We start from the raw sequence: 27,243 nt of genomic DNA on the forward strand, positions 1-27,243 counted from the left end.
CATAAACAAAGTGTTTATAGGATGCTGTCAATTTAAATACAGTTTGAAAAACACATCTCGAGACCCCAGCATCCGAATGGCATTCACGCTTTATACACTCAATACTCTGTGAAATACAGTACTGTAATGAGGAAACTGTCCATGATAAATGATATGACTTTATTTTAATCTTCAATAAGCTGTTACGTCACTATCAATTGATCTGGTTCTGTGTTCTAATTTGACTGAATGTCTGGCTTGCTGCCACTATAAATTAATTCCTCTATTCTCCTTTTATCTGTTATCTGCACATGAATATGTTCACAGTCTGACTCTCATTCGGTTGATTCTATAAATTGGGGCTTATTTATCCTTTTCTCTCTCTTTGTCTCCCAAATTTGTCTCATTTCTCTTTTTGTCTCGTATCTGATTCACACACACTGTGACTGCTTAGCTGGAAACTCGTGTGTGGCCATGCCTCATAAAATAGGTCGCATCATCGAGGGCAGTCCCGCGGACCGCTGTGGAAAGCTGAAGGTGGGTGATCGGATCCTGGCTGTCAACTGCTGCTCCATCACCAACAAATCTCACTCTGACATCGTCAACCTGATCAAAGAGGCCGGCAACACTGTCACGCTGCGAATCATACCCGGGGATGGTGAGTTAGTGGGCAAGCCAAGAGCAGAGAGCACAATTGATGTCATGTGACCATATTTTTAGAAAGTGCCCATCATTTACAGTTGCTTGTAATGGACAGATGCACATGATAATCATTGAAATGCTATAAGATAGTATATATGGCATACAAAGCAAATGAATTCAGGTCTAAGATATCATAAATGGGTGTGTGTTTTTTTCATCACTGTGGATTTCTGGAAAGTAGAGTCTCATTAAAAAAAAAATTCTCACACTTGATAGTTTCTCTTATTTGTCTACCAACAATTTCCAACACAGTGTGTACATGCATCACAGGAGATGTCATTTTTGTCATTTTCTGAAAGTCATGAAAATTCTTCCCACAGTGTCATTTCCATCACCTCTCAAATTCTGTACTGTTTAATAGAATTCTGTGATGGAAATTACTTTTATATTTACATGTAGTCATTAAGCAGACTCTTTTATCCAAAGCGACTTAGAAAACAAGGAACATAAGCAATTTGTCATACAAAAGCCAACAATATCCGCAGTATCACACTACTAAGGTCTTATCGTAGCTGGGGTAGTACAGAAGTTAGAGCAGAAGAAAGACAGAGAAGAAAGTTTGGCATTTTTTTGTATATAAATAAAGCGCAAGTTCCTTATGGAACACAGTCTTCATCTGTTTTTTAATGTTGAGAAGACCTCAACAGTGGAGTGAGATCAAGAGTGGGATGATGTGACTACATAATAAATATTGAAATGGTTTATTTCACTCTGTTTAGATTATCATAGTTTTAAACTTTTTTTATAATAGATTTTAGTAGTTTAATATTGAAAGACTAAAACAGAAAAATCTACATATAAAAGACATTTGAAAAAGACCAAAAAGAAATGATGAAGGCCTGGTAACATGTTTCCACATCAGTTTTAATGAGACCTTTATATAACAAAAAGGAAATCTTGAAATATTTTGCTAAAAATCAACTCAAACACCCATTTGTTGGTGAATTGTCAATGCATAAAACCAGGGGGAAACAAATTGGCAACAGAACAGCCATCAATTATTGAATTAAACATTTGTCCACCATAGAAACTGTGCCAACTCATGGGCATTTTTTTCCCTATGAAGAACTAAAGAGGCTCTTTCACCCCCACAAAGTTTAGGAAGCAAGATTTCATGCACACTTGGAGTATGTTTAGTAGATGACAGAATAGATGGAGTGCCTCCCCTTCACTCTGCAGCATTCAGTGCATTTATTTACTTTAATTGCAGTCTTTTGTGGTTTAATAATCACACAAAGGCCATATCGTGTTTTTGCATTCATTGTGTAGCCCGAGCTCTCACTAGTTATCATCCATACAGGTTTGTTGCGCTGAAAAAGCCATGATCCAATCACAGTGCAGGGTGCTGTAGCTCAGTAAATCAATAAAAGAAATAAAGATGTGCGTATGCATCCCACGCATGCAACACACATGCACAGGGTGCAAGTTTGATTTAAGATGACAGGAGCAGCTATTTTTACCTCATCACCAGAGAAACACACAGATAAAGAGCACAAGATGATGATAAATGATGATGAAGAGAGAGGAACTGCTCTGATTCCAATAAAAAACACTTAACCAAGTACCAAAATTTAACATTGTACTACCACTGTTTTATCAGACGTACCATGGTAGGACCATAGCATTATTTGAAAGACCTTAGAGTACCATATAAACACAATGACGGTGTATGGACATGATAACAGTACCATGGTATACACTAGAAGTTAAAAATCTGGACACACTTGACTGAATTAACCTTTTAAGATTTGAAATTTGTTTTGTAGACAAAGATAAATTGTGCCTATGAATGAATTTTTCAACAAAACCGAAATGCGTACTTTTTTTCAGTTTTTTTAAATGTATTTATTTATTTATTTTTACGGATGAAGTTGGAGCGGTTAATAAAGGAAAAGCTGTCAACAAAAGTTCAAAAATGTCCAGTTTACTATTATTCTAAAATGTTGAAAATAGTAATAATACAAAATGACAGTCCAAACTTGTGACTGGTAGTGTAAAGCAAAGTGTTCTATTATTACCGTCTGATACCATCACTGAACATGGTACTGCTACAAACTGCAGAAACGTTTTTATATTGTCTATGAGTGAAATGATCACTTTAATGGATTATCTGTGATTTTGTGATGTGTTTGCAGTGATAATAACATCTTGTCTGTCTCTGCGGCTTAACAGAGTCGTCAAACGCCTCACTATTGACCAATGCTGAGAAGATCGCCACCATCACCACCACACACACACCACAGAGCAGCACAGAGCCCAGGTGAGACACACAAACACACACACACCACAGAGCATTGGTAAACACACATAAACGCTCCTTAAAGTCAATATGAAACTTCATTCACAACTGATTTTATTTTTGTAATGTGACTTATAGCCGAGTAAAACAGGATAAGTCATTTTTATTTGTATAAAACTTTTCACAACACACATCGTTTCAAAGCATCTTTACAGAAAATCATACATTAACAGAAAATTAAAACTGTAATATCTATAAAGTCTTAGAGTGATCACTGTACATTTTTATAAAAAAAAATATGAGTGCTAATTGTGTTTAAAAATAAATAAATAATAAATACGAATTTTATTTAGAACCCCAGTGAGCAAGCCGAAGGCGACTGTGGCAAGAAACACAAAACTCCATCAGATGTTGATTAATGGAGAAAAATCACCTTGGGAGAAACCAGACTCACTGTGGGGGCCAGTTCCCCTCTGGCTAAACATCATGAATATAATGATAATATTACTTATGTAGTGCAAGTCATGGTTTATAATTAGTAAACTTACTATGAAGGGCCAACACTTGTTTTAAACAACAAGATTTTGTATGAACTGTAAGATTAATGACTAATGTCTTTGAAGTCCATCCTGGATTAACTGCAGAAGTTCACAAAGATGCATTGTCCTTTGTTAGTTGGCTGATGAAGACTTTTGTTGGCAATTAAATGATAGTATATGTATTCCATTTCAAGAGTGTAGTCCATCAATAGACAAAGGTGATGCAGACAGAGATCAGTGAGGTGCATCGCAGTTCGACTGGCAGCTCATTTCGGTGAGGTCTATCCTAAGTCCAAGGTTCAGGCAGTGGCCAATGAAGTATCCCATGCCTTATGGTTGGTGCTGGCATCAATTCATCCTCTGTGAAGACCATCGCAGTAGATTGAAGTGATATCTGGCTGGCACAGACTGGAGTTAGTAGTCATCACTCAGTGACACGTAGCAGTGGGAGTCAGGACAACAGGCAAGACCAGAGATGGATCTGGCAGGCTCTGGTAACCTTAGGATATGTCTCCCAAGTCTGAGACAGGGGGAAACAAATAGAATAAAATTAGCATAGATGCCATTCAATTTATTGCAGAGTTACAGAATAATAGAAGTGTTTCCAGTTCCGGCAGACTTAACTAAAGCAGCATAACTATGATTTGATGGATAAATTAGGTGTATGCCTGGTTGAATAGATGAGTCTTTAGTCTAGACTTAAACTGAGTGAGTGTGTCTGAGTCACATACAATGAAAGGATGGCTATTCTATAGTTTAGGAGCCAAATAGGAAAAGGATCTACCTCCTTTTGTGGATTTTGATATTCTAGGTATTATTAACAGGCCAGAATTCACAGTGGATACTCATCTAGAAACAGTATATACCAGGAATTGATTTAATCAATGGAAAGTTTATTGAATGATAAAAAAGAAATATGACAGGTGATTGGAGGGGAGTGTTAAAAAATAAGAGGGCTTGATGGCATCAGCTGAGAAAGGAAAGTCAGTTCAGAGGAGGAGCAAGCTATTACATTTTGTTATGACATTTTGATAAAAGATTATAAATACAAAAAAAAAAAAAGAATAATTATTTGGAACATTGTGCACTGAAGAACAGGATCAATTCTGATTTCATGTTGACTTCAATTTGAATTGTCAGAATATTTCTATAGATGTATTACTGTACATACATACATGTACATACATCTTTAATAAGGCTGTCAATTAACATGTTAATTTAGCGCAATTAATTATATGAAAAATAACACGTTAAAAAATTAACAATCGAATGCCCTTGACCTGTAAATAAATTCCGTTATAGGGAATGTTTCTACCAAGCAATTCAAGCTTGAAGTGCCACCTTGATGTTTTAGTGAATCTGTGGCTGTAGTGGGCAGTCAGCGCGATTCCACCTGTACAGAAATCATGCCTCGTCAGCACAGCCTTCCACAGATGACAAGCTCTTGAACTGAACACAACAGAATTCAGGGATCTTGAGACATGTTTAACAATGCTTCAGACTATGTTTAACTTGACACAGCATCATAAAAACAGAGCGCTTGATTAAAGATGCTCTGAAAACACAAATAACAAATACTGCATTCATTTCAGTTTGCCACTTTGTATTCATCCATTCTTATTTCCAAACAGGAACAACAAACCTAAACAAATCCAACCAGCAACATTCAATCAGGTTAGAACTTGTACATTTTAACTTTAAGAGTTGAAATGGGATGCAACTTTTTTTATGGTTATAATTGTGGTTTGTGGCTTGTAATTTTATTTGATGTATTTGTTTGTGTTTGTGTGCTTTGTTAGGAAGCAGAGTTTTACTCTGTGGATCTGGAAAGAGACAGTAAAGGTTTCGGCTTCAGTCTGAGAGGAGGGAAGGAGTACAACATGGATCTTTATGTGCTCAGATTGGCTGAGGATGGAGCCGCCACCAGAAACGGCAAGATGAGGGTAAGACCACAGCACATTAAGACACATTCTGACATACTTTAATTCTCTACACCACCACATCTTACTGTTTCTGACTACATAATTATCTGTGACAAGCTAAAATTTTTTAGATGATATCTATGTTGTGTAATGTGTCTAGTGTGTGTGTCTGTGCGTTAATTGGGGTGTCCACCTTGTTTTCAGGTTGGTGATGAAATTTTGGAGATCAATGGTGAGAGCACAAAAAATATGAAGCATTCTCGCGCCATCGAGCTGATCAAGAACGGAGGCAGACAAGCTCGTCTGGTGCTGAAGAGAGGAGATGGATCTGTCCCAGAGTATGGTAGGTATCAAACAACAGAGAGAGTTGTTTTTGTTATGTTATGTTTTGTTTTGTTTTGCTTTGCTTTTTTGTTTTGCTTCGATTTGTTTTCCTTTGTTTTGCTTTTTGTTTTGCTTTGCTTTTATTACTTCACTTTTTGTTTTCGTTACTTCTCAGCAATCATCTAGGCTCTATTTTACTGAAGTCTGCTCTTTTCATCTAGAGAGTGAGATCTTCTAGCTCTTCTGAAGTCTTCAGTCAGCGAAACTCTACAGATAAAAAAAATATTTCTTTTGTCTGTTACACATCGGTCTTTCTCTGTTTTTTTATGTCTGTTTCTCTCTCTTGCTGATTCTCGGGTGACCTCGTCAGCGATGATGGGCCCCCATCTCTCAGCCTGTCTGAGGAATGATAAGCTGGGCGAGCCCTGCTTCTACCTTATGGGTCAAAACCAAGCCACGGTTTGTAGAGCACAATCTGTGTGTGTCACCCCTCCCCCCCATCACCCCGTTACACTATATAAGCCCTGTATAGGCTCATATGCTGTACCCTCACTGGCTGAACGTCACCCTGTGCTGTACCTTATTTATACCATGCTTTCATCTCACCCCAGTGAATCCATTCTCCTGCTGACCTCTGACTTCATGCTCAATGATTTAATATTTCTGATGGCTGATGTTGCGGGAATGCTATGATGCATGTGTGATGGAAGTGGACTGAAACTGTTAATGCATTGCTGCTGTTATAGTTATTACTGCTGTTAATGACTGTTAATAACATGGATGGGTGAATATCATGAAAACTGTCAAGAATGTGTCCAGGTAATATTTCATCCCAAAATATAAAAGAATAAAGTAAAGACTTATATTTACTTAAAGATTTTTACATTACAGCTCATGATAATGAAGCACTTTCACTCATTACTGTAATAATAATAATAATAATAATATATATAGTTTTTGTTGTACTGCCCTTAAGTTAAAAAATTGCATTATAGTAATTATATGTAAAATAATAAACAAGAACTGTATTACAGTCATGAGAGTCTACTTATAGTTGACACTGTATATTACGATGAGATAGAATTTTAACTAGGTGCAGCCAGTGCTATGTGCAACGACTGTGCGCTGTGTCTTATCTAATTTTCATAAGAACACTAATTCAAAGCAAAGTTTTCACGCCAGCGCAATGCGCAGGTGGGCGTTGGTGGGAGTGTTTGCGCTATCTGTGAGTGTATGCACGCAAACTGTGGGCATATCGCATGTTAATGAAGAGGCGCAAATTGCAATTTGCTATTTTCTGATAAATAGTTCATTGCGCTATGACGTTTGAGAATCAGGTCTAATCTCAGCACAAAGTCTAAAATCAGTTCCTGCATTTGCAGTTTGGAGATTCCACCAGCAGATGATATCAAAGCGCTATCGATCTTTTTTAATACTAGACATGATTTGTGTTACATTACTTACATTCTTGATAATTTAACGGAGCCCACATCCAATTATTCCTGGTGAGCACCACATTTTCCATGTGTATACAAGGAGCGTGTCACTGTAATAGAGATATACCTGACATTCAACAAGGCTACAGTTAATGCACAAAAGAACATAAGTCCATATTTCCATTCTTCTAATTACATTGCATACAGTCCACTAGTAAATTCTTGCGAATGGGCTGTCTTCGTTTATATCAACGTTGCTTGACAGGAAATGTACTATATAATAGGATGCATATGGCGCAATAACCGGAGAAGAACCTCAGAATTAAATTGCATTTGACCCAGCCCACTAGCATTTTGCGAACACTGTTTTCCAACCAATACCTAAGACTAAGCATATGCTTGCATGAAAATATCAAAACTTCATGGCAATGGCCACTGACTGTGGGTATGATGTATCGCATAGCACTGCGCTTAAGGCACAGCGCTCTTAAATTAGGGCCCATTCGCTCTAATGGACTAAAATAGGCTTCATTGTCTTTATGTGAAATATTCTGTGTGTGTGTGTGTATATATATATATATATATATATATATATATATATATATATATATACACAGTATATGATATGATATATAATTTTGGGGTGAAATGTGACGTGATTGTTTTCCTGCGATTCACCTCATGATCATAAGCACAATAATGAAATTCCTTAATATGTCATGTTCATTAACACAAATCAGACTCAATGTACTGTATGTCTGCAGCTGAGTGTGATTTGTGTGCTGAACTTGTGATATAAAGACATAACTTTAATAATGTTTAGATTAGCTTTAGATCTCACATAGGCATTAATCTATAAACTGTTATTAATCCATATGTTCAGGTTATAGCATCATGAGGTCAGAGAAAGGCTGAACAGATCAGAACAGGACAATTCTGTCCAGTTTAATAAAGGAAAACGTCCTGGATACTTTCGTAACCTCCATTCCCTGATGGAGGGAACGAGACATGGGTGCCGATGTAGTGACACTAGGGGTCACCCTTGGGAGCCCCAAACACCTCTGATCTTTGAAAAAAGGCCAATGGGAATTGGCCAGTGGAATTTGCATGCCACTCCCCCGGACATACGGGTATAAAAGGAGCTGGCTCGCAACCACTCATTCGGGTTTTGTGCTGAGGAGCCGAGACAAGGTCCCGGCCATTTCAGCGGGTTGTTCAGTGTTGTGGCAAGAGGGACACAAAGTCTCGTTTCCTCTATCAGGGAATGGAGGTTACGAAAGTAACCAGGACGTTCCCTATCTGTCACTCACTGGACGTTGTGTCGATGTAGTGACACTAGGGGTCCCTATACGAAATGCCACAACTAGCTGAACTGTGTTACGTGGACTGGCGGTGCGAGATGGGCAAACCATTGCGTGCCTCGTAGCCAGACCGCAGAAAAGGGCCTGTCCCGAGGTAACACTGAGATGTGGAAGTACGTGTCCTTCAGGTCTACCACCATTAACCAATCTTGATGCCGAACGCTCGCTAAAATGCATTTCTGCGTCAGCATCTTGAACGGGAGTCTGTGCAAGGCCCGGTTCAGTACTCGCCGGTCCAAGATTGGCCGCAATTCACTGCCTTTCTTTGGTATGATGAAGTAGGGGCTGTAGAACCCCTTCTTCATCTTGGCTGGAGGGACAGGCTGTATCGCGTCCTTCCGCAGAAGGGTCGCGATCTCCGCACGCAGGTCAGCGGCGTTCTCGTCCTTCACTGAGGTAAAACGGACACCACTGAACCCAGGCGGGCGCCTGGTGAACTGAATCGCATAGCCGAGTCGGACGGTCCTGGTCAGCCATCGCGACGGGTTGGAGAGTGCAAGCCACGCCTTCAAGCTCTGGGCGAGGGGCACCAAGGGGACAATCGTGTCAGACATACCGGTGGGTGGGGCTTCGCGGCGGGGCGGAGCCTGTGGCACCACGTTGAGGGGGCTTGAATCCTGAGCTCATGTCCGTGCTGAGTCTGGGGACATCAAAGCACTTACCTGGCTCCGGGTACCCACCTGGTCAGGGACGGTCAGGGACTGGTCAGGGACAGGGGAGGAGGGAAACCATCCTCATAGTCCATCACAACCATCCTGGCATGGGTGTGTTTGTGCCACAGCTGGGCGCACAGAGGTGGAGGGCCCGCCTCCGCAGCACCGTGCCTGCCGTAAAGGTCGTGATAACAACGGCCGTGAGCATCGGATATGTGATCCAGGGAATGAGGAAACCGCTCTTTTTTTTTTTTTTTTTATTTGGGTACCGCAGCCCTTCGGGCATGCAGCGAAATCAAATGAAAAGGAAACCAAGGATTCTCCTCCTGGCCCTCCACCGGGGGATGGAGTGGTCTGTCTACCACCTCCAATGCAGTGGGTCTCCCCATCCCTGGGTCGCCCATCTCAGGGGTGCTTCGAAGCCTTCCTCGGGGTCTTGGCGGCGGTCCGTGAGATGGGGGGGCGTCTGCTTCCTGCGGGCGGCTCAACGCTGGGGCCGGGCCACTGGGGCGGACTGCGGCGGAGCCGGTGTTGTTGCCGCAGGGGGACACCCTTGGCGATGAGCAGACGGGGTGCGGGATCTTGATCCGTGCCGGGGCAGGATGTGCTGAATAGCCTCCGTCTGCTTTTTAATTGGCGAGAACTGCTGGGTCAAAGTCCTCGACGGTGTCGCAGAATAGGCCAACCTGGGAGATGGGGGCGTCAAAGAACCGTACCTTGTCAGCCTCCCTCATCTCGACCAGGTTGAGCCAAAGGTGGCGTTCGTGGACCACGTGGGTGGACATCGCCTGCCCGAGAGTCCGCGCCGTGACCTTTGTCGCCCGGAGAGCGAGATCGGTCACAGAATGCAGCTCCAGCATCAGACCGGGTTAGAACTACCCTCGTGCAGTTCTCTTAGCGCCTTGGCTTGGTGCACTTGCAGGAGAGCCATGGCATGCAGGGCGAAGGCGGCCTGTCCAGCGGCACCGTAAGCCTTAGTCTAGGCCCTGGACGTGAGTCTCAGACGGTTCCGCCAGGTGGTGGCGCTTTGTGGGCACAGGTGCACCGCAACCGCCTTATCCACCTGGAGAATCACAGAGTACCCCCTGGCAGCCCCACCATCGAGGGTGGAGCGGAGGAGCTCAGAGACCGGGTTCGGGCAGTAAAAGGTGCCTGCCATCTCCTCATGCACCTCCGGGAATAAAGGGACCGGGGCGGTGCGCAGCTGTGTGCGGCGTTCTGAGCCCAGAAACCAGTCATCAAGCCACGAGGGTTCAGGGAGGAGCGGAGGGTTCCACTCCAGCCCGACACTCGCAGCCGCCTGGGCAAGCATGACCGCCAGCTCCACATCGGACTGCGACCATACCCAAAGGTGGAAGCCCAGTCGAGTCCTCGGCATCAGACTGAACCAGCCCACTCTCCAATGCTGCTATTGAAAGCTCATCTGCTTCGCAAGCCCCGAATGAGACTGCAAACTCGCCCTGAGACGAGCCGGCAGTCTCATCCCAGAACTCGACCGGGACGAAGGAGCATGCTGGGGAATGGGAGGTCCGTGGGGGTTACCCAGCGGAGCAGCTTCCATTGGGGTCTCCAAATCGCCCCCATTGCTAACTGACGTGGCCTCAAACCCGTAGGTAGAAGGACTGCGGCGGGGAGCTGCTGGGGTGGCTTTCCCTCTGAGGAAGGAAAGCCGCGACCGCAACGTTGCCATGGTCATGTTCTCACAGTGAGGATATGACCCGTCCATGAACGCTGTCTCCGCAAGGGCAGGGCCCAAGCACGTAAGACAGCGAACGTGGCCATCGGAAGCGGAGAGATAACGACCGCAACCAGGAAATATACACAGACGGAAAGACATCTTTAAAAAGACGCTCTCCGTCAGTGCCACTCTTTTAGTAGGAAAATATACTATTTTAATGGAATAATATATGCTCTTTTAGGCTGCTGAAGCACCCAGGGGCATTCTCTGCACTCCACCGGTGCACGAGGGGGAGAAACCACTGTAATGCACCGTAAATCCAACAGCTTTTTGAGGTGAATGGATCGGCAGAGGAATTCAGCACGCTGAACACAACGGCTCGGCTCCGAAGAGAAAATCTGAATGAGCGGTTGCGAGCCAGCTCCTCTTATACCCGTATGTCTGGGGGAGTGGCATGCAAATTCCACTCACCAATTCCCATTGACCTTTTTTCAAAGATCAGAGGTTTTTGGGGCTCCCAAGGGTGACCCCTAGTGTCACTACATTGACACAATGTTGAGTGAGTGACTGATAGGGAACAAAAACTTTCAGACACATTTTTAAAATTCCAACATGGTTGAAAGTCCTCTTGGAAGTTTACTTGTAGGCATATGTTTAAAGTTTGCTCTGCACTCTTGCCTACACTGCATGAATTGTTTGCAAACCTTTGTTGGCACTGTTGTGTTAAAAGGTCACCGCAACAAATCTTGATAATTGTGTTACCACCAAATATCAACATTATACAGAGTGCTGCCAAATACACTTTATACTTAAGTAATGGGTGCAAAAGTTTATTATTATATCATTATGTAATGCTGTATGATTTTAGTTTTATGCATCATTAGATGTGTTTCATTCTGTATTAAAGGTGAACTTTGTCATTTCTGTGCCACTTGTACCAAATAGAATTGCAAAAAACTCCCCTCGTCTGCCATTGGTCAGGTAAAAAGAAATATCCTGTCCCAAACTCACGCTATAAACCATGTTTCCAGGTTCTTTTGAGCAGCAGATTTCAAAAGTAGAAATGAGCAGCACTGAAGTTTTAATAATTTTTTAAGCATTATATAAGTTAATAAAGTTTGTTGATGTTAATAAAAACATAAAAGGTTATCTATGGTTTACAATGAGGAAATACATGTAGGTTCTTTCTAAACTAAAGGCAAAATAAGTTGTAACTTAGTTAAATAGGCCTTTATGATTTAGTCGTAGCCTCTAACAGGTAGATAAATACACATCCTCACACACTTAACAGACTTCTAAAGCCTGAGAAACGTGACCCATAAAAAAGAAAACTACCATAATACTTATTATTTTCATTTTTACTGCTTAAATTAACAGCAGTGTTTTCAAAGTGCCTCAGTGTTCATAGAAATCAACATACAATGGTTTACATATACAGTCATGGGAAAAAGAAAGTACACTCTCCTTGAATTCTATGGTTTTATGTATCAGAACATAATAAAAATCATCTGGTCCTTAGCAGGTGTTAAAATTAGGTAAATACAACCTCAGATGAACAACAACACATGACATATTACACCATGTCATGATTTACTTAACAAAAATAAAGCCAAAATGTACACCCTTATTGCTTCCATGGGAATTAAGAGGCTAAGTAATAGCCAGGTGCTGCTAATCAAATGCCCTTGATTAATTGATCATCAGCAAGTGTGACCACCTCTATAAAAGCTGAAGTTTTAGCAGTTTACTGGTCTGGAGCATTCAGGTGTGTGTTAACACAATGCCAAGGAGGAAAGACATCAGCAATGATCTTAGAGAAGCAATTGTTGCTGCCCATCAATCTGGGAAGGGTAATAAGGCCATTTCCAAACAATTTAAAGTCCATCATTCTACAGTGAGAAAGATTATTCACAAGTGGAAAACATTCAAGACAGTTGCCAATCTTACCAGGAGTGGATGTCCCAACAAATTCACCCCAAGGTCAGACCGTGTAATGCTCAGAGAAATTGCAATTGGGCACCTTGCAGTCATTGATTCGACCATGAACTCCTCTGTATACCAAAGTATTCTAGAGTCAAATGTGAGGCCATCTGTCCGACAGCTTAAGCTTGGCCGAAATTGGGTCATGCAACAGGACAATGATCCCAAGCACACCAGCAAATCTACAACAGAATGGCTGAAAAAGAAAAGAATCAAGGTGTTGCAATGGCCCAGTCAAAGTCCAGACCTCTACCTGATTGAAATGCTGTGGCGGGACCTTAAGAGAGCTGTGCATAAACAAATGCCCGCAAACCTCAATGAACTGAAGCAACGTTGTAAAGACGAGTGGGCCAAAATTCCTCCACAACGATGTGAGAGACTGATAAAGTCATACAGAAAACCATTACTTGAAGTTATTTCTGCTAAAGGTGGTTCTACAAGCTATTGAATCATAAGGTGTACTTAGTTTTTCACACATGGCTTCTCCATTTTGGCTTTATTTTTGTTAAATAAATCATGACACGGTGTAATATGTCATGTGTTGTTGTTCATCTGAGGTTGTATTTATGTAATTTTAAGACCTGCTAAGGACCAGATGATTTTTAGTATGTCCTGATATGTAAAACCATAGAATTCAAGGAGAGTGTACTTTCTTTTTCCCAGTTGTCCCTGCATATTAAGATTGGATAGGAGAAAGTATTTCACTATAAAACAATTACACACTTTACCTTTAAATTCAAATTAAATAGCCCAAATACTTGTTGGCTTGTTAATATTTAAGTCATATATTTGTAGATGTTTGGCATTTTCATGTTTTGTATCAATAAGTGGCCCATATTTGTTGTAGTCTAATGCTAAGACATCATCATTAAGCCCAAAGTATACTTCGGTCAGACGCTAATGCTAGGTGTCTGCATAACGGACATATGAAGCAAATTTAATCATCAGCAGAGTGCTCTAGCACTGAACGTGTGTGGCCTGATTTTTCTAACTGCGCTTTGAAGGTGCAGTATGTGCCTGGAATTATTTGCACTAATTATAGGGACCACAAGGTGGCAACACTGACCGTTGAGCCGTTGCTGTCATGAAGAAGCACTAGAAGATGATGTAATCACCGCTAAACAATAGGATACGAAGGTAAAAACAAACACAGTTGATGTGCATGTCAAGAGCACGTGTTTGAGCAGGTCAGGAGATATCTGCGTTTGTATCACTCAAGTCTGAAGGACCTTAAAGATATCTTTATAGGTCTAAACTCCTGAAGAGAAATAGTCCAGCTTTTCTTAGCAGCCATAGCACGCATGCACCAACTGCCTGTGTATGCATGCACAGTTAAATGAAGTATACTTTGAAAGGCGTGCGCTCGACTGTACGTAGACGCTAAGCATATGCATCAAAACCGAACTATACTTTGGGCTTTATTAGTAAAGTGTTTTTTTTTTCGGGGGGTGTCTAACATAATGCCTTTCGTCATTCATTTTCAGACAGGTCCAATGACAGCTACCCTCCCTCACCCGGGCCACAAAATTATTCGGAAGTGAGAACCCAACTGAGTGGCCTGTTTCATCGTCCATCCGAGTCCAACTATACATCAGAATTTCACACTCCACCCCAAACCACAGAGCACCAACGGAAAGGCAGAGAGCCTGAGCGAGCAAGAAACCGAGGCAAGGATGACAACACAGACCTTTACTCCAGCGCTCAACTTCACACCTGGAACAATAATCCCAGACCCTCCCCTTCCCCCGACAGCAAAAACAACTCCCATCGCAAGGTCAAGAAGTCTGAGTCTGAGAGTGGCATCGCTAAGCTCTTCAAAACATTGAGGAAGGAGGGTGGATTTGGGAGGAAAGCGTCCAGTCAGGATCTAGCGGGGCGAGGCATCAAACTTGCCGAGACGCGAAGCAGCACTGGATCTCAAGTGCGCAGCGGATCCTTGGATCGCTCCACCACCCGTAAGCGCAACACCTCTCCAGAACGCCGCAGGGCCAAGTCCATGGACCGCCGGACACAGCGGTCATATAAAGATCAGTCACCGGAACGAAGCTCGCAAGCCTCTTCCCAGGACTTGCTTTGGCAAACGTCCACTCCAGAAAGGCACTTCCAAACTCAACAGGTCCCCCAAACGCCCAGCAAGAGCTTCAGGAAAGAGGGTTACTTTACGTCCACTCCCGAGAGATCCCTCAAACCCCAGGCACTCGTTCTCGGATGCACGCCCGAGCACAGTTTAAAAAACAGGAACCTCTTGCACGACAGCTCTCCTTCCGGTCAGGCCAAAAGACCAGGTTATTTCGCCAATGGAAGCTCGGAAAGACAATTCCACAGGAAATCAGAGAGCAGCAGTGATGGAAGTTACCTGGAAGAGGGTGCAACTCCACAATTTAGGGATTATTACAATGCATTGAAACCCAGCAGTGCAAACGGGATCTATTTGGGCTGAGGCCTTACCCAGAACCCTCAGTCTAAGAGACGGATTTACAAAGAGAACCATGCGGACCTCAGCATCTGAGCACTCCACAGGGATGAGCTTCACCATAGCTGAACAACCCTCTTTCTAGTTTCCATTTGTTCCTTTGTTTTTATGTTGTCACGAGTGAGATCCGTGTTTTGTTGAAGAAGCTTTTTTTGTTGAAGGCTATTTCGTTTTGTTCCCCAGTTTTACATTCCTCAAATGCGCCAGAACTACTTTGTGTCTCCTATTCAAATTATTGACGAGCAGAGCACAAGCATTCATCGTTTGTATCTTTGTACATTTTATGGACAAATTTATGTGTTGCAAAATCTGAACTCAAACTGCGATGCTACTGTTTAATGAAGTAATATATTTAAGCTGTATATTTATTTTGAAAAATTTAAACATAACTTGATGGGATGTTCAGATGAAAACTTATCATTTGTTCTTAGTCTACTGTACGATATCTGACTGCATTTGTCTTCACACTGCACTGGACTACGGCACGGGGCCGGGCAACAGCAAAAATGACAAAGTGGGAGGATAATACCTTTGTGGCACAAATACGTTTTATTTTGCAGGTTTGCTATATTAGAATTTAGACTTGTGCACAGCTGAGAGAACTTGACCCAACTTTAGCATTAATGCCAGTTATAATGTAGGATTAGCTAAACAAACATCTGATCATTAATAGAGCCAGGTAAAAATATCAATCTTCATTTGAATTATTGAAAGATTCTTACAATCCAGTGATCAGTCTTTAAGAAATTGCCATTTTTAGTGGATGCGTAAAAAGTTTAGATTATTTGTAGCATGATTCAGTGGCGGATCCTGACACACCAACCCTCACGCACTAGTATATTTTTTAGGCCCAAAAATATACTTAACACTAGTACGTGAATGCTAGCACTTCTAGCTACGCAAGATCAATTTCATGCATTATTGCATTTTGATGTGTCAGATATAACACAAAGCAAGTATATATTGCATTCTCAGCATGCCACTGTCTTAAGGGGCACTATAGTGGAAACTATCTTCTTCTGTGGTCAGTTTCGTCTCTTTCTGGTCAAATAATGTCATAACAGAGTAACGGTTTTAAATAGAATCTTGCTGAGCAATTTAGTTAAAGTTAGTTAAACTGTCAACAAGTTTACAGCTAGCAACCTGAATCATACCAAGGTACCAGATTAATCTGGATTAACTGCTCAGATCTGAAGGTGACCTTATCGCCCCCTTGAGTACTGAGGTTTGTAATTGTCTGTTAAATATCTACAACAGGACTCCACACTGGCAATGCACCAGCCAAGCATTCAAGTCTGTGTTGCATACTTACTTGCGTTTAGTGTGTTTCTGGCCATTTTTGAATGAAAATCAGATATATTTTTTTTTATTCATTTGGCAAGAAGGAACTATGTACTAATTAAAACAGACCTGTTGAATCAAATTAAATCAAAATCTGAACTGAATCGCAAACTTTTCAATCAAATCAAAATCATTGACGATACTCAACCTTATCAATGAAATACAGTATTTCAAAAGTGAGTGTACTGTTTAATTTTAGTACCTGCAATTCTTAGTGGCAGTTCGCAGTATTTTTACATCATGGTTGCTTTCAAATGTTGGCTATCGCCCAAAACGGACACTTTTACCTCTATGAAGTGTAGAACCAAAGGCAGGCCTGATTGAGATAATCATCTCTAGAAATGTGTTAATGATGTGGTACGTCCATGCAGCATACGATTTCTGCAAGATTTGGGTTGCCAATGGCAATTAAAAATACTGCAAGACAGCTTTGCAAAAATGTCACCTGCCGCAATCTGCCATACTGAGCCGTACCATGTTTTCTGTCTCGCGATTGAGAGCGACAGAGGTAAAGCTATATGTATACGCAATACATGTTTGTTTCTACACACAATTTGCTTCGTAAATTGAAATGACCCATTTTGACAGGGCCGTAATTTCTCAAACAGTTAAAAGAACAGGGAATTCCTTAACAGTCATCTTAATAGTACTGTATCAAAATGACGAACGAATCAACTGCAATCTTTTGTACAGACTTTTACTACTGTATGTACTTCTGACCTGTGTAGTAATGATAACGTTGCCTTTGTACAAAAGAGAATTTATGAAAGATGTCCACCTAGAGGAAGATGCTAACATGTTTATACTCTGCACACAGGGACTGTAGATAATGTGTAATTTGTACTCAGAAAATCAGGCATGTGTAAAGATATTTGGGTTTTTTCAGGGTGGGTGGGAATTGAAATTGGACACTGATTGGATGTAATTTTGGGAGGTCTGTTGTAATGTATAGCCTGCCTTTTTATTCTAAAGCTCTTGTATACTGTCTGTGGTCTCTCTGCAATGTTATCTGGACTTTAAATGCTTTTTTTCTGTGTTGATAAAAGCAGTACATGTATATGGGCCAATGTTTTTTGTTTGTTTGTTTGTTTGTTTTTATGAAACTATGCATATATATAAAAGTTCTGCATTGTCTATAGCTTTATTTAACTCATGAAGCTATACATAACATTAGTCTATAAGTTAAAGTAGATGTGGACTTACCCAGTAAAGCTTTTTTTCCTTGTTTGGATGGATCACAATGTATATGTAGCTATCAAAAAAGAAGTCTGTGAATGCTATTTTTATTATCAAATAAAGTTTTCCATACAAATTCACAATTCTGTGTTCATTAAGAAATTACACAGTAGAAAAAAAAAAACTATATGTAACAAACAGGCAAATAACGAAGCAATGAATATGTGCCTGTAGTAATCTACATATTATCTGCCCCTTTCATGTTTGTTTAGTGTTTATAGCTAATTAATGGTAGGGGAATGGTGAAAAATGGTTTAGCTCATTTAGAAGGAACACTAATCTCCATAATGGTGACTTCATATAAAACACCATAATTGAACACAAAACAGCATGTGAAACACTAAATCGAACTGTAAACACAACTACAACCCTTATTAATTACCAGAAACAACTATTTATGCTTCATATAAGCAACCATACTGTACCTTGCCCAGGAGTATGTCATTAAATATTAAATAATAATGAATACTCCCCCAAACACTGTTCAGCTGAAATGTCTCAATTTTATTTTATTGACTTTAATTATTAAGCAAAAAATCTTCCGAAGTGCAACTTTAAAGGGATAGTTAACCCAGAAATGAACATTCTCTAATCATTTACTCACCCTCATGCCATCCCGGATGTGTATGACTGACTTTCTTCTGCAGAACACTAATGAAGATTTTTAAAAGGATATTTCAGCTCTGTTGGTCCGTACAATGTAAGTGAATTGTGACCAGAACTTTGAAGGCCCAAAAGGCAGTATAAAAGTAATCCATAAGACTCCAGTGGTTTAATCAACATCTTCAGAAGTGATATGATAGGTGTGGGTGAGAAACAGATCAATATTTAAGTAAATATACACTTTCACTTCCATATTCTGGTGTTTAAGTGACTTTCACATTCAGCCACCTACTGGTTGGTCAAAGGTGGAGATTGATAGTAAAAAAATAAATAAATAAATAAATAAAAACTTAAATATTGTTCTGTTTCTCACCCATACCTATCATATCACTTCAGAAGACATGGATTAAAACACTGGAGTCTTATGGATTACTTTCATGATGCCTTTTGGTACTTCAAAGTTCTGGTCACCATTCACTTGCATTGTATGGAACAACAGAGCTGAGATATTCTTTTAAAAACTTTAGATTTTTAGAGGAATAAATAGAATAGAAAGAAAGATATACACATCTGGGATGGTATGAGGGTGAGTGAAGGATGATATAATTTTCATTTTTGTGAGAACTATCCCTTTAAGGTTTGCATTTTATCAGTGTGTGTATTCCCTGGCAATCAAAGCCATGACCTGCTGCTGACCCTGTGTCATTACTAGTGCAATGCTCCAACAATTGAGCTGCAGGGATGTAAGAATGAATTTTGTGCGAGAAGACTCATGTTTACTGTTCTGATACCATATAAATTATGTATATTGCACAGCCCCACAAATTAAGTCAACATGAAACAACATTTGCAACCCATTTTACTTGTAATGTACAGTATTTCTGAGTAAAACAGGATATTTGGTGACAAGAATTATATGATGAGATTTGATTTCATCTATGGGGAATTGATTGGATGGCGAAAAGGGAGAGGTTCAGTCGTCAACAACAATACCAGGAATGTGCATTAAGTCAGATTTGATTTCATATTGTGCTGAATGTGACCACATTGAATGTACAAGACACAAACGACACACAAGAGGTTTACATTGTTTGTGCTACATGAGAGCATGACATCATCTGGGAGCAAACATTCCACCAGGGATGACAGAGGGCGATTTCCAATTGAAAGTGATCATCCCAATGCCCTACTTACTATGAGGGACAGAGCTCTTGATATAGGTACTTTGACGGGAGCATGGCAGTACAATTTGAATGTACCCTTCACTAAAATCTTATGAAAGGGCCCTCTGTGAAACATTTTTATTTCTTACTTTTGTTTGGAACAACCCATTGAGTGGCGTCCCCTTCCTGAAGCGCCCTTCAAGGGCACAGAAATGCAGTTTGGAAAACATCCAGAGACACCTCACATGGAAGAGTGGTTGTCATGGAAACAGATGAATGAGCTCCTGTGCATTGTTGTTGATGAATTCGAACATTTGCTTTAATCATTAAGGAGAAACTTCTGGGACAAAACAAAAAGCTATTTGGTTTAAAGACTTGATTTAGCCAAAATGCTTGTTTTTGCTTTGCGTGTTTGATGATTTGATGCTTTGCATGTTCTGTATGTATGTGGTATCAGTATTTCAGCACCAGTTCAACCGAACTCAATCCAAACCACATTAATAGGTGTTTTGAAATCCAATTAAAATCTTTATTTTTTGGAAAAGGGGTTTCAGTATGAACAGTCAGTTTGGATTTCATAGTAGCAATGTACGTACAACACAAGTTTTAATTTTCACACGGTCATCATTTTTTGTCTTTTTATGAAAATATCCTTTAAATTTAGTCAGTATTTTGTCATATAATTTACTCTGACTGAAGACAGTTAGACGGTTACGGATTCTGTGCTACGTGTAGCGTATTTTTAAGGAAATGGCGTTGTCATTCTGACTCGCATAACTTAGTTCAAGTTCGCCTGGTCATTGTCTTCACTGTCTGTGCAGATGTCAGTTGTAATATGAGGTTTATGTTGTGGATTTAATGATTAATGTCACATGATATAGGATGTGTTTAAATGAGATAATTAACCCATTAGTAAATTTCATTGTACAGATGTTCAGTGGGGAAATTAATGAAAATGAAATAAAAGTAGGCCTATGTTTTCATTAAAACCATTTTTTTATCATCGTCATGATGCGTCTTTTACGTCTCGACAAAATAAAAAAACTCTTTGCCAATTAATATTTTTTTCAGTCTAAATACTGTAATGTGTCCAACTTTATGTTGTTATTAAGGATACGACTGTATAAGCATTAATGTTGCCATTGGTTACTGGTTCTATTGTCAACCTACTCCAGTACTACAGTAGCAATTTCCCAAGACACTAAAGTGTTGTTGTGTGAGCATGAGTTAGTCCCTACACAGATGCCAGTGAAAGGTAACTGTCCATAATCATAATCTACTTATCCATCTTTCACCACTTTGACCTGCAGTAAGATTTACACGTCAGTCCTGATCCTGCCTAATTCACGCATACATATGTGTCATATAATCCTTCATAAAGCTTTAATCCAAGGTGACAGTGGGACTTGCATTGAATAATGTCAAATCAGAATAAACCTGTGCTAATGTAACTGTTTAAGGAATTAGAAAAGGCATTAATGTCTTAATGTTCAGTGCATTGTTTTCAATTAAAACAGTGGTGGTGGGAATATATACACAGTACACCACATTAAAGCTCTCATCTCAAGTCAGTATCTTTTATTCAATATAAAATACTATATTGACATTTCGTGAACAACACAGCTCAATTAAAACATAAACAGAGCGATTTAATTTGCAAAGTGCTTTTTATTGTTACATTGCCTTGAATACATGCCTCTACAATCACAACAAAGCCAGTAAAAGAAGGAATCCAACAGTAAGAGAGTTAACATATTTTTCCTTTTGCTGCATTTTGGAAAGGAGAACAAAAAGAATGGTATGCACCATTACGTTGGACTCGCTGAATGTACAGAAACTGGGACATGATCTGTCCTCTCTCAAAACTGTCTTTAGGTCGAACCAATTGGGTTTCTAAAAATACAAAAAGAAAAAATGACAGAGACGTTATTTCTGCAAATGGTAGCGGTCGCTCGGTTCCCTGGGCTGAACTCTTCGTGGTGTCAGTTGCCGTGAAGCCCAGTGCACGTCGCTGCTTCGAGTATGTTGTTTGCACACGTTTACGCAGGGGACACGGAGCTGGAAGACACGGATGAAGCCTCGGTCTTGGATGCGGTGGTGGAGGCACCCTCTTCTTCCTCGAAGGGGTTCTTGCCACAGCACAGGGTGGTGATCATGCAGTGACGGAACTGCTTGTTCATGCAGATGTAGATGCAGGGGTTGTAGACGGCAGCGGTCTTGGCAAAGAAGGCCGGCAGTGTCATGAAGACAGGGCCGAATTCGCTGCCCTGGTGGGTGAAGATGTACCAGGCAACGCCGGCATAGGGGAGCCAGCAAACTAAGAAGCCGATGACCATGATGACGACCATGCGGGTGACCTCACGCTCGGCTCTCTGGGTGGTCTCGGACTCCTGCTGCTGGGCAGCGGCCTCTTTTACCGTGCAGACCAGGCGACCATAGCAGAAGAAGATGACGATGAGCGGAATTGTAAAGTGGACGATGAACATGTAGATGACGAAGGACTCATTATTGAAACCGGGGGCGCGAGTGTAGTAGTCAACTCCACATGAGCACTGCATGCCCTCGGGGATGTAGCGGGACCAGCCGAGGAGGGGTGGTACGGCGCAAGAGCAGGCCATGATCCAGGTGAAGGCAACGCCCATGATGGCATGGTTCTCTCCAAAGCGGAAGTTGGCCATGGGTTTGCAGACGACCATCCACCTCTCGATGGCCAGCACGACAAGGGACCAGAGCCCCATTTCACCACCCAGAGTAGCAAAGAAGCCTTCGATGTTGCATCCCAGGCGGCCGAAAACGAAGTAGCCGTGCAACGAGGTGTACATTGTCGTGGTGAAACCTCCGAAAACCATAAAGAGGTCGGAAATGGCGAGGTTCAGCAGAATGTAGTTGAGGGGCGTACGTAACTTCTTGTGCTGGATGGTGACATACAGAGTGAGGAAGTTGACCGGGAAGCCGGTGAGAATGAGGAAGAACATGTAAGCAGCCAGGCAGGCATAAGCCCATGGTGCCACCAGGTAGTACTGGGGATAGTCGTACGGGCTCCTAACAATGCCGGTGGCATTGGACATAGGCACGTAGAATGCCGGTCCCTCTGTACCGTTCATGGCTGCGGTTGGATGGTGTGGTCAGCCCCTTCTGTGGTAGTCTTTGCTTGGTTTGGGAGGACTGAGGAGGAACGAGGCAGGGCCGTGCTGTGAATGGATGGGGCGTGTGTGCACCATGCTTTATAGAGAGTCACCTGGGATTAACCAATGTTTCCAGGCCGTCAGCACAAGTCTATTTAGGCCACAGCTAATAAAATAATCCCAGCCATTATTGCACTGCATATCTGGCAACTTATCCAGTTATTAAGGTTGTACCTGACCAGCTGATGACCAGTACTTTCAATGATAAAATACATTTGCAGCACAATGGTGCACTCGTACCTCGACTGTTCCTTTGTTGGGTTGCTGATACAGTCGACAGTACAGTGGCCCCAAAAAGTCTTTGGACACTTAAGGCACACTTAAAATGTACGAATGTCTATTAATTAAATAACAAAACATCAAAAAGTAAGCAAACGTGCACTTTTCAAGCCAAGTGAAAAGTCTATGAATATAGTGTTAAAACTTTCAGAGGTTCCATTGTCCCTTTAACATTACATTTTTCCTTGCTTTAGGTGCCCCTCTGTGGACATTTCACCCAGGAAACTGGAGCTCACACGTTCCCATACATTGTACATCTAAAAAAACACATTCCTCTTCAGCAACTGGGGGCAGTGCATTGAATTTCGGTAAGCACTGACCGAGTTTAGCACAAGATAAGTCAACCTACTGTTTTTGAATTCACTGTAAGATCAGTCTGGTCTGAATCACACTTTCACAGCCAAGGTTACTCAACTCAGGAGTGAGTGCCACTGTTAGTGCATTCATTACATTGAAACTAGGGCTATGGCCATCAGGAATGGGTTTCTGTTCATGTATCACTAGTAACAATTTTGCCATTCTCAGTTGTCCCAATAAAGAATGCCGGAACAGACATGCTGACATTTGAAAGATGCTCAAAACATTTGAGCAGTTTTTGTGTTCCCTGGAAATTTGACCCATGACATGGTATTGTTAATACAGTTATAGCTGAGTTACAGGGACCAAAATGCTGGAAGTGGTTTTAGTGGCATTGCGACAATATCAGTCAAAAATTAACTATAAATCAGTTAGTGAATTCCACTAGTTGAATATTGTTAAATCGCAAGCATATATAGGTTGAAGAATAAAGAAACATTCTATCAGCATGTCTTTTTTTAAAGCTGTATTTTAAAACCGGTGCATTACACACAAGAACACCTGTTATAAACCTTATTTCCAGTATGACACTGAGCATTTATGTCTTATTTGCAGTACCAGGAGGACTAATGCTACCCTTGACACTTTGAAAGACCTGGCTATGCTCAATGCTCAGCATATTTCACACAGGTGGGTTGTATGAAGAGGATTTTCAGATTACCGGAGAGTTACTCTACATTGAGGAGCCTTAAGTACATTAGCTGCTTGCTAGTCCAATCCACCCTGCATGGGCTGTAGGGAAATGTAGCTGAAATTGTCCCTAATTGCTCTGTATAGGTATGATCAGCATCCTGTGTAATACTTTTGAATTATTTCCACACAAAATGTTTATACACCCTCAAATACAGTATAATAACAAGGATTTGTTTAGTCAGTAATGTGATTGTGGTGGTGTACTGCAAGTATGCTCAGTTAAAATTTTGTGTCAAAATGTCTTATGTTTAAAACTTAATAAACCAGATAACAACTTAGAATAAGGTTCTGTCTGTTGACATTGGTTAATGCATTAGGTATCATGTACTTATAATGAACAATAAATTGTTTTTTACAGCATTTATTAATTTTGGTTAATGTTCATTTATACTATACTATACTATATTATTTTTCATTGTTAGTTCATGTTGGTTCATAATGCATTAACTAGTGTCAACATACTGTATATGTAAATAAATGTATATGTAAAGATATTAGTAGCCTATTATGTAGAAATTAAAATTTCTCCATATTAAGAAATGCTGTAAAAGTATTGTCTATCATTGGTTCATGTTAATTATTGTGTTATTATTCACCTCATTTTTGACGTAAGAGAGGGCGCTAGGTAAGTCACTTCCGCTAATCGTAGTTGTATTGTGTACCCATAGTTTTGAGACGAGTGTGTAGTTTTGACTGGCTAGCTTACATTTATTATGGAATCCAGAAAGACTGGCATCATTTGTGCAGTTAGGGGCTGCCATAATAACTGGTATAAATGTAAAACGTACCTGCAAAAGACTTGTTTTGACCATAATCCATGCACCAGAGCTGAATCTGGATGTGGGGCTCCCAATAATCTGCATCCACCTCCGAAGGGTGAAGAAGCTCGTCGGCTTTGATTAAAGGCTTTAAACTTGAAAAATACTCCACAACACCAGCATGTTTGCTCATTCCACTTCATTGATGGAAGACCCACGGAAGATCATCCTTTCCCCAAGAAGTGGTTGGGCTAGATGCTCCAGTAAAAACTCAGAGGCGCAAACAGGCACAGTATCTTGCTAAGTTTTATGGTTAAGCTGTGTGTGAACAATTATAATCTCTAACGTTAACTAGATAGTTGTCTTTAGCTCAGATCAAACATCCTCAAACAGCATTATTTTTAGCTATTTCAGCATTTCAGAATGGCACCTCGTTCGGGCAAACTAATATTAAGCTAACGCTAAGCTATGGTTGTTGATAGCAATATCAAACAGTGTTGACCCTTACAAAAAAGTATTATGTTGGTACTGTGATGGTAACAGATGGTAATACTATGGTACTGAAACTTGAGTACCATGGTATCTTTGTGGTAGTACCATAGTACCATATCCAAAATACTTTTTGATCCTTTTTTTTGTAAGTGAAACCTCAACTAGTACTTACCGTCTAGATCATTCTCAAATATGTGGGGGGTAGGGGGAATTTATAATTTTTTTTATTGAGTGCATGCAGTGTAACCAGCTAGGTAGATATTTTATTGGAGTACTTTCGTGAGAATTTTTGAATTGTGAGACGTTTTGCTAAACTTACTGTTCTGTGTTGTATTTTGCAGATGACGAGCAAGGTGACATAGAGACTGCACAGACAGTGCAGCTTTCCCCACATCATAGTGATGCCTGAACTCAGTGGATGGTTCAGGCATTGACAGACCACAGTTATGCTTCAGGGCAACACAATGCTATAAAGAAGAATCATTAGCCCTTGCCATTCTCAAGAATGACACTAGCTTTTTATTGTACACTGGTTTCACTCTTAGGGTGTACTCACACTAGGCTTTCTGTACTGTGCCTGAGCACGTTTGACCCCCAAAGTCCAGTTCGTTTGACTAGTGTGCCTGGGCACGGTACGCTGAACTGTGCCTTGGCCCGCTTGAAGAGGTGGGCTCAGGCACAGTACGCATCTAGTGTGATCGCTAACCGTGACTGAGCACGGAACTCGAAGCATAACGTCAATGATGCGACTTGGCAAAGGGGTCATTTTGGTCTACGGCAGAGGTGCAGTGTTTACTGGAAATTTGGGCAGACGAGAGTATACAAGAACACTGGATACAACACACAAGAACGTCCTGGTTACTTGCGTAACCTCCGTTCCCTGAGACGTTGTGTCGATGTAGTGACTCTTGGGAGCCCGAAACACTTCTGGTCTTTGAAAAAAGGCTAATGAAAATTGGCGAGTGGTATTTGCATACCACTCCCCTGAACATATGGGTATAAAAGGAGCTAGTATGCAACCACTCATTCAGGTTTTGTGCTGAGGAGCCGAGACAAGGTCCCAGCCATTTCAGCAGGTAGTCCAGTGTTGTGGCAGGGGGGACACAATGTCTCGTTCCCTCCATCAGGGAATGGAGGTTACGCAAGTAACCAGGATGTTCCCTATCTGTCACTCACTGGACGTTGTGTCGATGTAGTGACACTAGGGGTCCCTATACAAAATGCCACAACTGGCTGAACTGTGTTACGTGAACTGGCGGTGTGTGACGGGCAGACCACTGTGTGCCTCGTAGCCAGCACACCAGGCCGACACGTAACCTCCCCCAACACTGTTATGAATGTCGAACGGCCCTTCGGGAACAAGTCGACTGTCCAAAAGATAGAGACAGACTAGCCCAGTCGTGGCCTCTTATCCTTTCTTTTTTTTCTCCCCAAAAAAAGAGTGAAATTTGTTAACCGACTGGGGCCACCATGTCTACGTCAGGGGGGGTTTCCCTCCCAAGGGGAAGACACTGCGGAGGCCACGCCCCGCCCAGAGAAGAGGGGGGGTATTTTGAGTGGAAATACGTAACATGGTCTTGCCGAGCTTTGTCGGAAGTATGTGGAGAAGTCCCATGGTAGGTCCTACCCTATGTGGGAGGAGTTCCTACAAACATGGTGACTGGGGCAGAGGGGCCTCTGCCCAAGGAAGATGCAGTTTACCAACAGGGAAACGAATTAGCGGAAGATATACGTCACATGGGGTTACCTATGGGGAACCAACACATGCAGAGAACCTACCCCAGTACAGGGCTTAGTTAGCACATGTACTGAGCCAGCAGCGAGTTTCTCCACAATCTCGTCTGCCACAG

General features: G+C 41.4%; 2 protein-coding genes across 2 annotated transcripts in view; one reads left to right on the top strand and one right to left on the bottom strand.

Moving 5' to 3' along the window:
* Positions 1–17,930, top strand: part of LOC127424521 (membrane-associated guanylate kinase, WW and PDZ domain-containing protein 1-like) — a 75,284-nt gene extending 57,354 nt beyond the window's left edge. The window contains exons 18-23 of the mRNA XM_051669826.1: positions 434–637; positions 2,854–2,941; positions 5,091–5,133; positions 5,259–5,402; positions 5,586–5,724; positions 14,298–17,930. Coding sequence (XP_051525786.1) covers positions 434–637; positions 2,854–2,941; positions 5,091–5,133; positions 5,259–5,402; positions 5,586–5,724; positions 14,298–15,253 — 1,574 coding nt within the window. The 3' untranslated portion in view covers positions 15,254–17,930. The remainder of the gene's footprint in view (positions 1–433; positions 638–2,853; positions 2,942–5,090; positions 5,134–5,258; positions 5,403–5,585; positions 5,725–14,297) is intronic.
* A 3,347-nt stretch (positions 17,931–21,277) lies between these two features.
* On the bottom strand, positions 21,278–22,822 carry LOC127424027 (rhodopsin). Its single transcript, XM_051668804.1, has one exon. The coding sequence runs from the start codon at positions 22,731–22,733 to the stop codon at positions 21,669–21,671; it is 1,065 nt and encodes a 354-aa protein (XP_051524764.1). The 5' UTR covers positions 22,734–22,822; the 3' UTR covers positions 21,278–21,668.
* Positions 22,823–27,243: the final 4,421 nt, after the last annotated feature.

The sequence above is a fragment of the Myxocyprinus asiaticus genome, chromosome 33, assembly GCF_019703515.2.
Source record: "Myxocyprinus asiaticus isolate MX2 ecotype Aquarium Trade chromosome 33, UBuf_Myxa_2, whole genome shotgun sequence".
In the NCBI taxonomy this organism is placed as follows: Eukaryota; Metazoa; Chordata; class Actinopteri; order Cypriniformes; family Catostomidae; genus Myxocyprinus; species Myxocyprinus asiaticus.

Coding starts and splice junctions, on each gene's coding strand:
- LOC127424027 (XM_051668804.1), bottom strand. CDS start 22,733: ATGAACGGTACAGAGGGACCGGCATTCTACGTGCCTATGTCCAATGCC.